The 13,150-nt window shown below is 47.5% G+C and overlaps 1 protein-coding gene and 1 long non-coding RNA gene across 6 annotated transcripts in view; one reads left to right on the top strand and one right to left on the bottom strand.

Moving 5' to 3' along the window:
• Nucleotides 1-424: 424 nt before the first annotated feature.
• Nucleotides 425-13,150, bottom strand: part of LOC109309237 — a 24,337-nt gene continuing 11,611 nt past the window's right edge. The window contains exons 2-3 of the long non-coding RNA XR_002100850.1: nucleotides 11,373-11,377; nucleotides 425-435 (exon numbers count right to left, since the gene is read on the bottom strand). This is a non-coding gene — a long non-coding RNA (uncharacterized LOC109309237). The remainder of the gene's footprint in view (nucleotides 436-11,372; nucleotides 11,378-13,150) is intronic.
• The window catches only part of CASC4 (cancer susceptibility candidate 4), a 57,777-nt gene continuing 54,914 nt past the window's right edge, over nucleotides 10,288-13,150 (top strand). For all 5 annotated transcript variants that reach the window (XM_019533914.1, XM_019533915.1, XM_019533913.1 and 2 more), the window contains exon 1: nucleotides 10,288-10,313. In XM_019533914.1, coding sequence (XP_019389459.1) covers nucleotides 10,294-10,313 — 20 coding nt within the window. In that variant the 5' untranslated portion in view covers nucleotides 10,288-10,293. The remainder of the gene's footprint in view (nucleotides 10,314-13,150) is intronic.

Below are 13,150 nucleotides of genomic sequence, written 5' to 3'. Positions count from 1 at the left end.
CTACTTGCTGGTCAGGGCAGCGGGAGCTAAAACTCTTAGATCAGGTGCCAGTTCTGTGACTGAAGCCATGTGACAGAGCCCATGCGCTGAATCCATTTCCTGGAGGACTCTTACCATGAACATCGCTGCCATGATTTAGCAACCTCTAAAAGCCAAGGCGTAAAGCGGGCCAGGAGACCGTCTCACATGCCCATGCGGCTCCTCGAGGTCCGGGTTCCAGCACAGTGGCAGGGATGTGCCACGGGGAAGCCAGAATTGCTTCTCTCAGAGTTTGACTTGCCTGCTGTAGAGAAGCCCTCACTCTCCAGGACCTTTCATAAGTAATAACACGATAATGTTACAAAGCTATTTTTCACACAGCCCTAGCTCTGGGGGCTTTGCTTAGTGACTTTATAACCCAGATCAATTCCTCTGAGATTGCTTAATGGACATGATCTGCAGCGACAAAGTGCTTTTGTCCATCCTTGATGCTGAGCCATGGACTTAGTGGAAGCACTCACACTCCGAAACAACTTGCAGAATCGGGGCCTCAGCGGGGGCTCCAAAGCCGCTGCAGCAGATGGCTGCCCCCGCTTTCCCTCCATGCTGTTCAGAGCCACTTTTTCTTTTGAATGAGCAGCAACCCAATAACTGCACATCTGCTTCTGCTTCCTTAAAGGTCAGAGCTCCAGTTTCTGTTTCCCCAAAGTGCAGATCAGCAGTTGCCCCAGTTGATCTTCCCTGCAGCAACTACAGGGGATCCAACACCAAGGTTATAAGAAATTCCCATGCGTAGGAAGATCAGAGACATTGGGACACATCGGGGGCTGGCGCATGCAGGCTCCCAGATGCACATGCTGGAGCCCTGGTTGGCAGCCTGGCTGGAAAGGGGTCCCTGGCGATATCATGCATAGCAAGTTCTCCTTGTGACTGAGGCGAGAGACCAGCCAGCTACACTGATTGCAGTGACTGATCTGAGCGCACATGCTGTTAATCACTGACTTTTGATGGTGATGTTCTTAATTTTCTTTAAGGTACCTGGGGGCCTGACTCTCCCTCTCTGAAGTATGAGCAACTCTCTCCAACTTCACCAGCAAATGGTGTGGTTAGCTCAGCTGCACAGTGCGCTGGTTAATGTACCTGAGGGGTTCATATGCCCAATTCTCCATCCCTCTGAGGCTTGCAGCTGCAGAGTACCCACCAGGGTCTGGTACATGTCTCTGGAGATCTGCATGGTCAATGTCCCACACTTCCCACCCCCCATCTCCTCTTGGTCTACACTTTGTCCCTTTAATCTGGAAAAACAGCATTGACTTAGTGATGTCCAGTGATGCAAAGACCCCTTTTCTCCAGGTTTCAGGGCTGAACTGAACTCTGCCTGCAGCTGGTATCTAAAAATCCAGAAACCATAGCTTGGTACAGCCACATCCTCACCACTCTCATCTTCTGCATGGGCGTGTGCAGGAAGGAGGCAGAGGACGGGCTCTGTCCACAGGAGACTCTCCCCGCCAGAGATCCCCGGGGCGGAAGAGCTGACCACTTTCCGCTCCTTTGCACAGTGTAACCGGCACAGAGGAGCAGGTCTCTGGGTCTGTTTTATCATGCACCATGCACAGTGACAGCTTTGCAGGCACAATAAATTATTGTTGCCTTAACAGCTACTATTTTTGCAGTAAATTAATGAAATTAGAGGTGGGAAAGGTTGGAATGATTAAGCATCAACCTGCTGTCAATATATGTCAATAGTCCTCCTCAGCCTTGGTTCAACAGGATGTTGCTTTTCCCTTATTAACACAACAGTTCCTATTTTCAGTTAACAAATGCCTGTCAAAACTGTTGTATGGGCGTTCTTTAAAATCCCTCTTTTCCGGCTGTGAGCAAGGAATGAAATGTTTGATACTCAGATCTAGCAAAATATATTGCAGGGTCTTCTTAATTTCCTTTTTGAGCTGGGCTAGAGAGAAATGTCGCATCCAGCATGTTTTAGAGTCCATTTAAGACGCTGAAAGTGCATTATAGATTCAGTCTATGATGCTCAGGTTGTGGCTTTTTCAGAGTACAAGAAAAACCAAAGCAATCAGAAATCAAAACCACAAGCTCCAGAGAGTGCCCAGATCAGGAGGAACGTGGCGATTCCAGTAACTGTGCCCCTGGACTAATGTTTCTCATCTCCTGTTTGCTGCACAGTGCTTCAAATCATTAGAGGCATGCTGTAGGATTGGATTTCACCTCTGTCTTCTTAATACCAGTAATTAACCCCCGCGCAGTCGGCCTCTCTTGCAGCTTATGGGGACTCTGCCATCCTGGCACATTCAGCAGTTGGGTCTGGTGACAGGAGTAAGGTGTTTAGCAAAGCAAGAAGGCGACCAAGGAAGTAAGTAACTGCACTGGGCATTCACACAGAAATAAATGTGGTCCAGATAATGCCTCTGACAATGCGGATCCCAGTTCTTACCTTTAAAGCAAGGGTTTTGCCAAAGCATAAGACAAACCTCCTATTCTGCAGTCCTTCCTCTGCAACTTGCTCATAGGCCTAAGCTTGCTGCTTTCTATGTACAGGAAGAAGTTGGTTTTTTACACGTGGCATAATGGTGTCGCTCTAAACAAAAATGGCATGGGGTTGGCTCTTTTGCCCGTTTTTTCCTTTAGAGAAATTTCAGGCCTGTAAAAGTTTGTAGCCTGACAATGGTAGCACAGACAGAAACTTTCTTTTTATTCATGGCATGGAAAGTAGTGTTGCATTCTCTCCCCCACCTTAAAACTATCGCAGCCTTGACCTGAGACCATTGGCCTGTCTTGGTACAACTGCTTACAAGGATTCCCGTTCATGCCAGTCAAGAAGGACACCTGCTAGTTAGGTACCAGAGGTGATGAAGTCTCTGTATCGGACTGGGAGTCCTAGCATGTTTCACAGGGGCAGTCATACTGTCAAAGCCCTTAGGGGTGAGGGGTCCTCACACTATGGTGCGTCTTCTTCCTTGGATCATCTGAATAGACATTAATCCAACAAGTCCTCCGTCGCTGCAGTGCTAGGGCATTGGCACTACCCTTCCCTCCCTCTCCTGCATCCTTTGGATAAATAGACAGCCCAGACCCATGTTCAAAATAGTGACAATTTTGCTCACTGAGGACCATCAGGAGGGCAGTTAAAGGCCATGGTGCCATTCCCTTACACATCTGCCATCCCTGTACTGTTCAAAGCCGAAGCAGTAAATAACTGAGGCTATTAACATACAGGTTGGGAGAAGTGAAAGAATCAGCAAGGTTTCAGCATGATTCCTTATAGCCTCAGGTGCTCTCATTGAATCTCTTAATCCTTAATAAGCATTTGCTCTTAATTGCTGATTTTATCTCAACCTAATACTTGTGCTGTAATTGATGGATGCCATTTGCTGGAGTTATATATTTTATTTTATACAATAAAAGTCTTGCTCCAGTGCTTGTGCAATTGGATCTGGGCTCACGAAGGCAGGACGGTAGCGAGCACCACCTAGTGCTCAGATGCTGGACAGAGATAATTGCAAAAAAACCATCACGGGAGAGATTAATACCTAATCCCCTGCTTTAGTCAGTCACACAAATTATTGTCTTTGGAAAATTATGATAGCAAAAAATAAATTACAGCAGTAAACTACTTGAGTAGCCCTAGTTTTGCCTATCATGCAAATGATTTTTTTTTTAATCCTATATAGATACATGGAGTCAGATAGCACAGTGCCATTCTGCCCTCAGAGGAATTCTGGGATTAGACGAATTTGGCTAAAACCTGACAATTGGATAGTGTAATCCTATCAGGTGTTGAGTGCACTCGGCTTCTGCTGGCTTTCGCAGGAGTGAAGTGTGCCACAGGTCTCCTACAACTGGTCCCAAAGGCAATAAAAGGAAGAGTCATGCTTTGAGACCTGACTGTATTAACTTCTCTAACTTGCATTATGGACTTTATGTAGGTTCACAGGAGCAGATAGTACATGCTTTTCATTAGTCCAAAGCTGATTTCAATTAATAAAAGTCCTTGATTTGCTAAAACAAGCATGGTTTAGCAACAAGGGCCGCGTCTACACGAGGTGCTGACTGTGCAGTCGCTCGTTACTACCGTGCAGTAGCATAGTGTGGCATGAAGCATGATGCGACACTACTGCGCAGTAGTAACGAGCTCCTGAGCAGTCAACGTTGCCAAAAAGCCGTTCGGAGATGCTACTGTGCAGTAACGCACCGCAGTCATTCAGTCCTTGTGTATCCTGCACAACTGCACAGTCAGCATCTCGTGTAGACGCAGCCAAAAAGTCTAACTTAAGTGAACTGGTCAACGCTAGAGAAGACACGATCAATTAACAGGAAGTCGAGACTGGGCACATTCAGAGTTGTACATTTTAGTCCTACCTGGACCTGACATCAGCTTCCTGGATCAGGGATTTTGGGAGGTGACCGACAGCAAATACACACGTGGCTGAGTTAGCAGCAGTCTGCCTCAGTCAGCAGCCTTGAAGTTGCCAATTTTTGGTGCTTTATCATAAGATTCATGATACCTGATTTCTAATTTCAAGACCCAGTTCTCTTTTTACAGTTTTTATATTGGATAGTTAATTGTAGGCTGAACTTGTTCGACTGGATGGTGGTTTTACAGACTTTCTGGTATTTGTGAACGTGTGTGCTAACATTATAACAATTTGTTTTGCAGTATTGTTTGCAAAGTGCAAGATTGTTCCAATACTCGCAAGATGCAGGCTCTGCTCCAAAGAGCCAGCGGTAGTCCGCTTTCTTTTCTTTCCACCTTCTTACGAAGCACCAGAGATTGACTATGGCTGCAGACAGGACACCAAGGAGGATGGAGTGATACTGGTACAGAGTATGCTGTATGTGCCTTGCATATGGGGCAAAGTGGTTGCCAGATCTGGTTCAAAGAGGGCATTCTTCCCCCGGTCAAATTAGCAGGGATCTTAGGGATTATTCACTTTCCTCTGCAGTCTGGATATGGTTGTCCTGGGGGTCATCTGGATGCTTTGCACACAGTCAATTTCCTGCCATTGCAGAGGCCTTAGCACCTCAGTCTCTTTTCTTCTTTGACTGTGGCACAACATTTTGACTCGAGGTTTAGCCAAACCCATTTGGCTCAATACAAGGGCGATTGTGTAAGACGTAATGACCCACAGGAGGTCAGACTACATGATCCGTTGGTTTCTCTTGGCCCTAAACCTGATGGAACATTTAGTCCAAAAGATCACAACTTAGAAAATGTTAAAGTGCTCTCGGGCAACAACGCAATATGACACATGACAGAATAAGGAGCAATGATCTCAAGTTGCAGCAGGGGAAGTTCAAGTTGGATATTAGGAAAAATTTGCTCATAAAGAGGGTGCCATTTGGTGAAGCACTGGAAAAGGTTACCCAGAGGGGTGGTTGAGTCTCCATCCTTGGAGATTTTGAAGACCGAGCTAGACAAAGCCTTGGCTGGGATGATGTAGTTGGGGCTGGTCCTGCTTGGAGCAAGGGGGTTGGACTAGATGTGACCTCCTGAGGTCCCTTCAACCCTCATTTTCTATTATTCTAATATGCCCAAGAGGGTAAAAAGTCATAGCATATGCAGCAACACGTGAGTCACTGTGTTCTGAAGAGCCAAGTGGCTCACCTGGCCATCCCTTAGAGCTCAGTGCACATATACAGTAGAATTAGATGTTTGAAAATGATTAACTCTTTCACCGTAATGAATTGCAACTGCAGGGGTTTACTGACATCTCTCACTAGCTTCCACTGGAGTTGTGGCACCCTCAAAGATCAGACCTGTGCCAATATGAAAGTTTATACAGGTTACCGTAAGTATGTACCTGCCATCGTTCTGGCTACCTCCTGAGATGATCATTTCTGCAGTCCCTACACCACCCACTTCTCTTTTTAAAAGTTCTCTGTGTGTTTTGCTGAAATGAACCTGTGTTACAGGAGCAAACCTCAACTGTGGGTCCAACACTTTGTGTGTCCAGGTTATAAACAATTAAAATCACTCTTTCTCTCTTCTCATGCTTGTACATTGCATGAAAATGTTGGCAACATGCGGAAATAACAATGGAGCACAACAAGGTGCTGGGCATCACAACCTACCCAACAGCAGCAGCACAGGATGAGCACATGCCGCTTGGGCTCCCTGAGCCAGATCAAACCTCCCAAACCCAGTTCTTCAGGAGTACTAGATAGGGTAATGCAATCCCCCTCCTCTGGGAAGCAGAAAAGTCTCTTGGATCCAGTCCATGACACCAGTGGCCTGCCTCTGCTTTCTTCTGCTTCAAGTCAACATAGCTAAGTCCGTTCTCATCTTACATACCCACATGGTAGAAATCTGAGCTGCACTGCTGCAAATCTGGGGTTAAAATCCTGAGGATGATGATGGAAGATGCAAAGTCAAACTTTCAAAACTAGGAAATACCTGATTTACAGTTGTGTTTGTCACCTTAATCTTTGCATATGTACATTGTGTGCCAGTGCTTCGTTATGTGAACCCCTGCTATTCCTCCACGGATTGTGTGTCTCATTTAAAAGCACAGGTATAAAGGGGGACAGATTTTATGTTGCACAGATAACCATAAGTGTGGCATTTCCTGCAAGATTAATGTTCTTTTAAAGTAATTTTTGCCAGTTCTTTATGTACTTGCAACTAGAGAGAGACAATCATATAACATATAACATATCCTAAATCAATGTGCTGTGCATGAAACCAATGTCCTCTTCCATGGCCATTTACCACAGGCTCTTCTTTCTTCATCAGTAATTACACCTCTAAATCCATGCCACCCTGAGGGTATTCCTTGTGCACATTCATTTCAGTAGCAGTGAGTATTAATGAAAGAGGAATATATTACCAGTAGATAACAGGATTTAAATAGGTTCCTGTATTTGACATATCTAATGCCTAATATTTCTATATGCTGGACAAGTCCCATTGTATTATGCTTCAAACGGCTGGTATCTGGTTCACTGGCAGCTGCTGCCTCAGTTTCCCTGACTGGCTCTCCAGCTCAGTTCAGTCCTCTGGCCCAACAAAAGTTCCTGACACACCAAAACCACAGCTCTTGGCCCTCCCTGGTCTACTGTTCCTCCCTCAAGGTCCCTTTAGATTGAAGCGGGGGTTCCTGAAAGTCTTACTCTTGCTGGCAAGGGTCAAAACTGGACAGTACCTGGCCCGCTCTCCAATCATTCTGGTCCCAGGCTCTCTGCTGGGATCACAACCAGCTTACCAGACAGTGCAGTATAAACTGGGTGCTTCCTTCTTCTCTTCCAAACCACGCGCTCTACCAAGGAAGATGACACTCACCCTCCAGTTTCTGGAAGCTGCGCTGCAGGCTCCAGAGTTTGGTCTGCCACTTGCTTCTGCAGCCCGTCCCTGGGCCTTCTCCTCGTTTGCTTTCCCTGCTGTGCGCTACAGCACCTCCCTGTCTGACCCAGGCCTTAACTGGGCAGATCTGGCAGCAGCCCAGCTCTCTCCAAATCTGTCTGTGCTCACCAGAAAATCCACATCAGGGCTTTCCTCTTCTATAGTCCCTTTCTCCAGGGAAAAGGGAGAGCTCTTACCTCCGAGTCCTTTCCACGTGTGCAGTACTGCCCCTCCTGCCGCTCACACGTGTCCCCCGGACTGTGCCCTCCAGAAAGCACTTGTTCGAGGCCGCGCAGAGGCTTCAGCCTCCCGCGCAGGAGCCCAGCACACCCAGTGATACACGTTTTCCCAGTGCCTCTTTCTACTTCTGTTTTCACATGGGCAACCTGCTAGTAAAACAGATATACTGTTGCAAATACCAACGCTTCAGGCCTTTCTTTTTAAGAGCTCTTCACAATATTCTGGAGTGGTTTCTTCCAGATCTTCTCATCCTTTGTCCTCACTGTAAATCTCATTTGTTGTCAAAGGGTTTCACTGGCCCATTAAAACCTAAAGACCCTACGGTAACTGCTTCCTTTCCAGAAAACCAAAACTCCTTAAACAAACTTTAAGGAAGTCAGCTTCTCACAACAGGCTGGTATCTGCTGAAGCGCCCCAGCCATTCTTCACGAACAGATGTGTCTCCGTTTCCTCACCAACCACTTTTCTCTGGACCCAAGGGTGTCTTTTAGATCCTCTCTCTCCCCAGTTGCTGCTAATTCCACGATTCAGCTCTCTTATCACCCCCCAGGCTTGTTTTCCTAATGCAACATGTATCAGCAACAATCTCCTATAATAATCCTCAAAGCCACTTATCCTCAAAACCCTGCTTTCCATAAATAAACTTAGTGGGGCTTCATTTACATAAAGAAGTGCATTGATTTCACTGTGGTCTTCTTCCAAAGCTGTTCCATGTGTAATTTTTATCCCTGGAGGTAGAAATCGTCTGTTTTCCCCTAGTGGTAAACATGATTTAACAATGCCTTTTTGCAGCCAAAAACACATCTTACCTCAGAGACTGAAAAATGGTTACTCATCTGCTTTTGAACCAAAGCCAGAGCTTGGTGTGTTGGTTCAAAGCCTGGAGGGTTTGCTGCTCTTGTGCTCTCTCCCACTGCAGCATCCATTCATAACCCTGCGCTCTGGTCATTCATCGCTTGTTGGTTGCTGGTTGCCAGCAGGGCCAGGAAGGATTTTTTCCCTCTCCCTTGCTCTGAAGCCCTGGGATGCTGGCCACAGCTGAGGCTCAGGGTGTCTGGTGCCCGCTGGTACTTGCAAAACACAGAGGAGGTTCCTTGCTGGAAGGCCTTACTCCTCCACTCAGAGCTGTGCCTACCACCAAATGTCAGGTCAAGAAGGAATATTTCCCTCAGCCTTGGCAAGCCCAGTAGGGATTTTGCCTTCCTCTGCAGCCTGGAACAGGATCCTTGTTCTAACATCTCCTGAGCAACCATGCACCAGCCCCTTCCCTGTGCTGCAGTGGCAGGACATGGACAGCACCCTGGTCTCTCCTGCGTTTATCTGTGGCGTGGGATAGGGTGGTCTTGCTGTTCTTAGCGCGCTGCGTAGGAGAGTTTGAAGTGGTGACTTTGGGAATTGCTTGGATCAATGACTGCCTGCAAATGCAGGGGACTGGACGTGAAGGCCAAGGCAGCCCCTTCCAATCTGATGGTCTTATGCACTCCCTTGAGATGACCAACACCACTTTTTTTCTATCCATTTTCTCTCTCTCTCCCCCCTTTGCTACTGAGTTTTCCTTCTGCGCTTTTACTAGTATTTTTCTGAACTCATTTCCTCCCCGTACCTTTCATTTCTGCCCCACTGGAAGCTAATATCTCTTGGTATATCTGTTAGCGCCACATAAGGATGGGCTGAGAAGAGAAGCCTGGGCCAAAGGGTAGCTTACTACAAGTGAATTGCTCCCTCCAGCAGTCACTAACAGCTGCCAAGGGAGCAGGGAAGAAATCAGAGAAGCATCAAGTCATCTGTTTTGTGTGTGTGTGTCTAATTAAAAATATATTGAGGTCTTTCCGCATTCTCCAGCCATGCTGCCCATTTCTCAAGGCGCTCTCATATCAGGAACCCTCTGCAATCCACACCCTTTCCCCGGGCTGGGAGAAAAAGGAATTAGTTCATGAGTTTTGGAAAGTTTCTGAGGACTGAAGACATTTTTTACTTTGACAAGACAGATTGCTTTTTACTCTCACAAGACATGAAATCTCTTCCAAGACAGATGCTACTAATAAACCCTGGGCATGTTGTTTAATTCATTTGTTGTTATAATGAGCTTTGATAAAATCACAAAATGCAGGAAGAGCTGTCAGACAAGTTTACAATTATTCTACTACAGTGCTGAATGGCAAAGAGTGAAAGCCGCCTGCTACACCCGTAAGCGTATCCATGATGTCCTTCTGGGTACGTATCTATGTACTCAAGGCTCACTGTATCACCAGGCTTTGCTTCCCTTAAATTGTGAAGTTTTTGGAGCAGAGGAAATGTCACGTCCTATTTTCATAGTGCCATGTCAATGTATAGTGCTAGATGCATGTGTCTGAACATATGTTCACAGATTTCTTTTTGAGTAGTAACCAAACTGCACAGGGGGGGCTGTAATGAAATGGTTTGGATGTGCCCAAAATTGTAGTAAATGTGTGAGTTCCTCTTGAAAGAGTCGGTGCTCTGAGACCTGAACGGAAATCGTCTCGGGGTTTATGATCTTAACCCATTGTAACAGAAGACAAGCCGTGGTCTGTCTGTCTGTGTCTGTAACACCTTATTCACACTCTGACTGGTCATCTTGGCAGCCAGTTACAATGCGGACTGAGACAACCAATCAGAGTGCTCCCAAGTGATCCACACAGGAGGCGGTGGCGACGGCGTGGCGGAGCGCCGCCATGACAGCAGGGATGGAGGGGATGGAGCAGGGGGGCGAGGCATGCTGCCCTTGCTCCCCACTTCTCCCCCCAGCCCCGTTCCCTGGAGGTGGTGGTGGCACGGGGTGCTGCCTAAGGGGGGCGGAGGGGACAGTGGGGCAGGCTTCCCGGCTCCCGGGAAGTGGTGGTGGCATGGGGTGGTGGGTGGCAGCACTCCTCCCCCCCCCATAATTCCTGACAGGCAATTGGCTAATCATCTTACAATTATAAATGGCAAATGGCAAAATGCTTAGTTTGACAGTCGCTGAGCTTACCAACAGATGGACGATGTTATTCAGTTTTACAAACAAGCTAAAAAATGAAGGGTAATTTAGGTGTGCTACTTTTTGTAAAGAAGACAAACTTGTGGTCATATTTATGTAATAAAGAGACTTACTGATCTGGCTGGAAGAAACCAGTAACTTGGAATATCCAATTGAATGCTTTGTAATAGCCCAATTTCTCTGCGATCCTAAACAAGGTTTTAAAATGAGTGCATTTTTCTTTATAATCCTGACCACATGCATATATAACTATATATAACCACTGACAGCTTAAAACAGGAAATAAGGATGGAGCTAATCATGGTGTGAATCAGCAGGAAAATAGCCCAGGCTGGAACAGTAAAATGAACTCTGCCAGGCCAAGGCAGCTTCTCAGGGCTCACTTTACTAACGTGAAAAGAAAATTGGACCCAAGAACAAAGCACCTCAGATTACCTGGTTGGAGCTAGTTTTACTTTACAACAAGTCGGAGGGGAGAAGGAGAAGAGAGGGAGAGGTTTCTTCCCCAAGCACTAGGTTGTCCTCAGGGACTTTTCTGTCTCCTTCTCCACACCTCTTCATTTGAGCTATGGCCCCAAATCAAACCTCCCATTCACCAGGCCGCTGCTCGTCTGACCTTCTATACACCAAGCACTGTCGTTTCCCATCTCTTCCTTGCTGAGCTCCTCTCTCTCCCTGACCAATATTTGACCTCTTTCAACATCACCCATCCTATGCCCTTCCTCCCTAATCACTCCTTCAGCATTTCATCCGGCGGATCTTCTTCACCCCCTGTCCACCTTTCTGTGGGGGTTGCACAGGGCCTGATCCTCGGTGCCCTTCTTGCCTGGTCTTTGGTTGATGCCACTTACCGTCAAAACTTCAACCGCTGTCTCTGCACTGACAACCCGCTGATCTCCCTCTTCATTCTGGTCCTGCATCTCCCCAAGCTAAAACTCCAGTCTCTCTTGCTGAAATATCCAGGCATTGGATCATCTTCCATGGAGGCTTGATCTTGGACTCCATTGAGAACAAACTACTTGACCACTGGAATAGCTCTGAGTTTCTTGTTTGCTTGATTTAAGTGGCTAAACATCTTGCCAGTGGTGGAATACAAGACATTATAGTCACAACAGAATTGCATGCGGGGTTTCTATTTTGCCAACTCTAGAGTGAAAAATGAAGGGCTGAAAAACAGCTACAAATCCCAGATGAGGGGAAGGAAGGAAAATAATGCCAAATATGTGTAGCAGGCTTACCTTTTCGGAGCTTGGGTTAAGTCCCAGGATCGAGGGTCTGCTGTTTGATTGGTGGAGCCCACCCACCAATCCAGAGGCAGCACAAGGGAAGCAATGCCCCGCCCTTTTCCGAAGGGAGGGGGCAAGGAGCAGCTGGACCTGAATCGGAACTGTGCCAGCCAGGTCTGGAGAACTTCGGGGGTGGAGCCCCTGAAGAGTATAAAAGGGGGGCGTGAGAGGAGCTCCAGCGATGGCCATCCTCAGGACCCTGCTTGAGCTTCAGCGGTGTGCAAATCAGAGCATGGGGATCAGGCTCTAGGAGCCGCTCGAGGCGGCTTGAGCCTGTGAACCCAGCAAGTGGCTGGGCAGTTGGTGTGAAGATCAGCACACAGAGAGCTGGCCCTGGGAGCAGCTCATGGCTGCTCGGGCCTCACCCAGTGCGCAGGTCAGCACACAGAAAACCACCTTGGAAGCAGCTTACAGCTGCTCACATTAGCCCCAACCCTAGGCCAAGTGACTGGAGCCCCACAGTACGGCTCCACTTTTAACTAAAAGAGCCCCGGTGCCCAGAGCAGAGCCTGGGAAAGGGGAGAACCCCCAGTGTGAGACCAGGGAGCTGGAGCATGCAAGGGCTTGGCTCCCAGAAGAGAGAGAGGGACAGCCCTGGGTGCCCAGTACAGGGTGCCAGGCCATCGAGGAGAGCCGAAGGCGCCACTGGGGAGAGGCTCTTAAGGCATCGGCCTCCAGGGGATGAGCCTTGACTTCTCCAGAGAGGATGCATGACTTACTGGGGAAGCAGGCCCTGCAGGGGAGGCTGACATGGGTGAAGAGGGTCTGTTGCCGCCACCCTCCATTACAGGACAGGTGTGTCCACATCCCAGGACCCTAAAGGGGAGGATCTTCAGGGAAACCCCTTGGGGAGGTGCTGAGTGCAGTCCCTATTTTGAGGTTGTCATGTTAAGGGCTATATAGCTAGGGGTATTCTTTAAGGGGGGTTATATGGTTTATGTGTTTTAATGTCTCAATGTGTATATTGGTATAGTTATTTGTGAAGGTTTAAAGAATATCCAAAAAATGCAAGGTTCTCCACCTTGGGAATAAAAACCAGCAGCATCCCTATAGGCTCAACGGTGCTATGCTGGCTAGCAGTACAGATGAAAGCGACTTGGGAGTCATGACTGACCACAAGATGAACATGAACCTGCAATGTGATGCTGTGGCCAGTAAGGCGAGCAAAATGGTGGCCTGCATCCATAGATGCTTCTCAAGCAAATCCCAGGACATCATTCTCCCCTTGTACTTGGCCTTGGTGAGGCTGCAGCTGGAGTACTGAATTCAGTTTTGGGCTCCACAATTCAA

This window comes from Crocodylus porosus, unplaced genomic scaffold (assembly GCF_001723895.1).
Source record: "Crocodylus porosus isolate Cpor-Errol unplaced genomic scaffold, CroPor_comp1, whole genome shotgun sequence".
Lineage (NCBI taxonomy): Eukaryota > Metazoa > Chordata > Crocodylia > Crocodylidae > Crocodylus > Crocodylus porosus.
The sequence above is the reverse complement of the archived record's forward strand: the minus strand, read 5'-3'. Positions and strand labels throughout refer to the sequence as shown.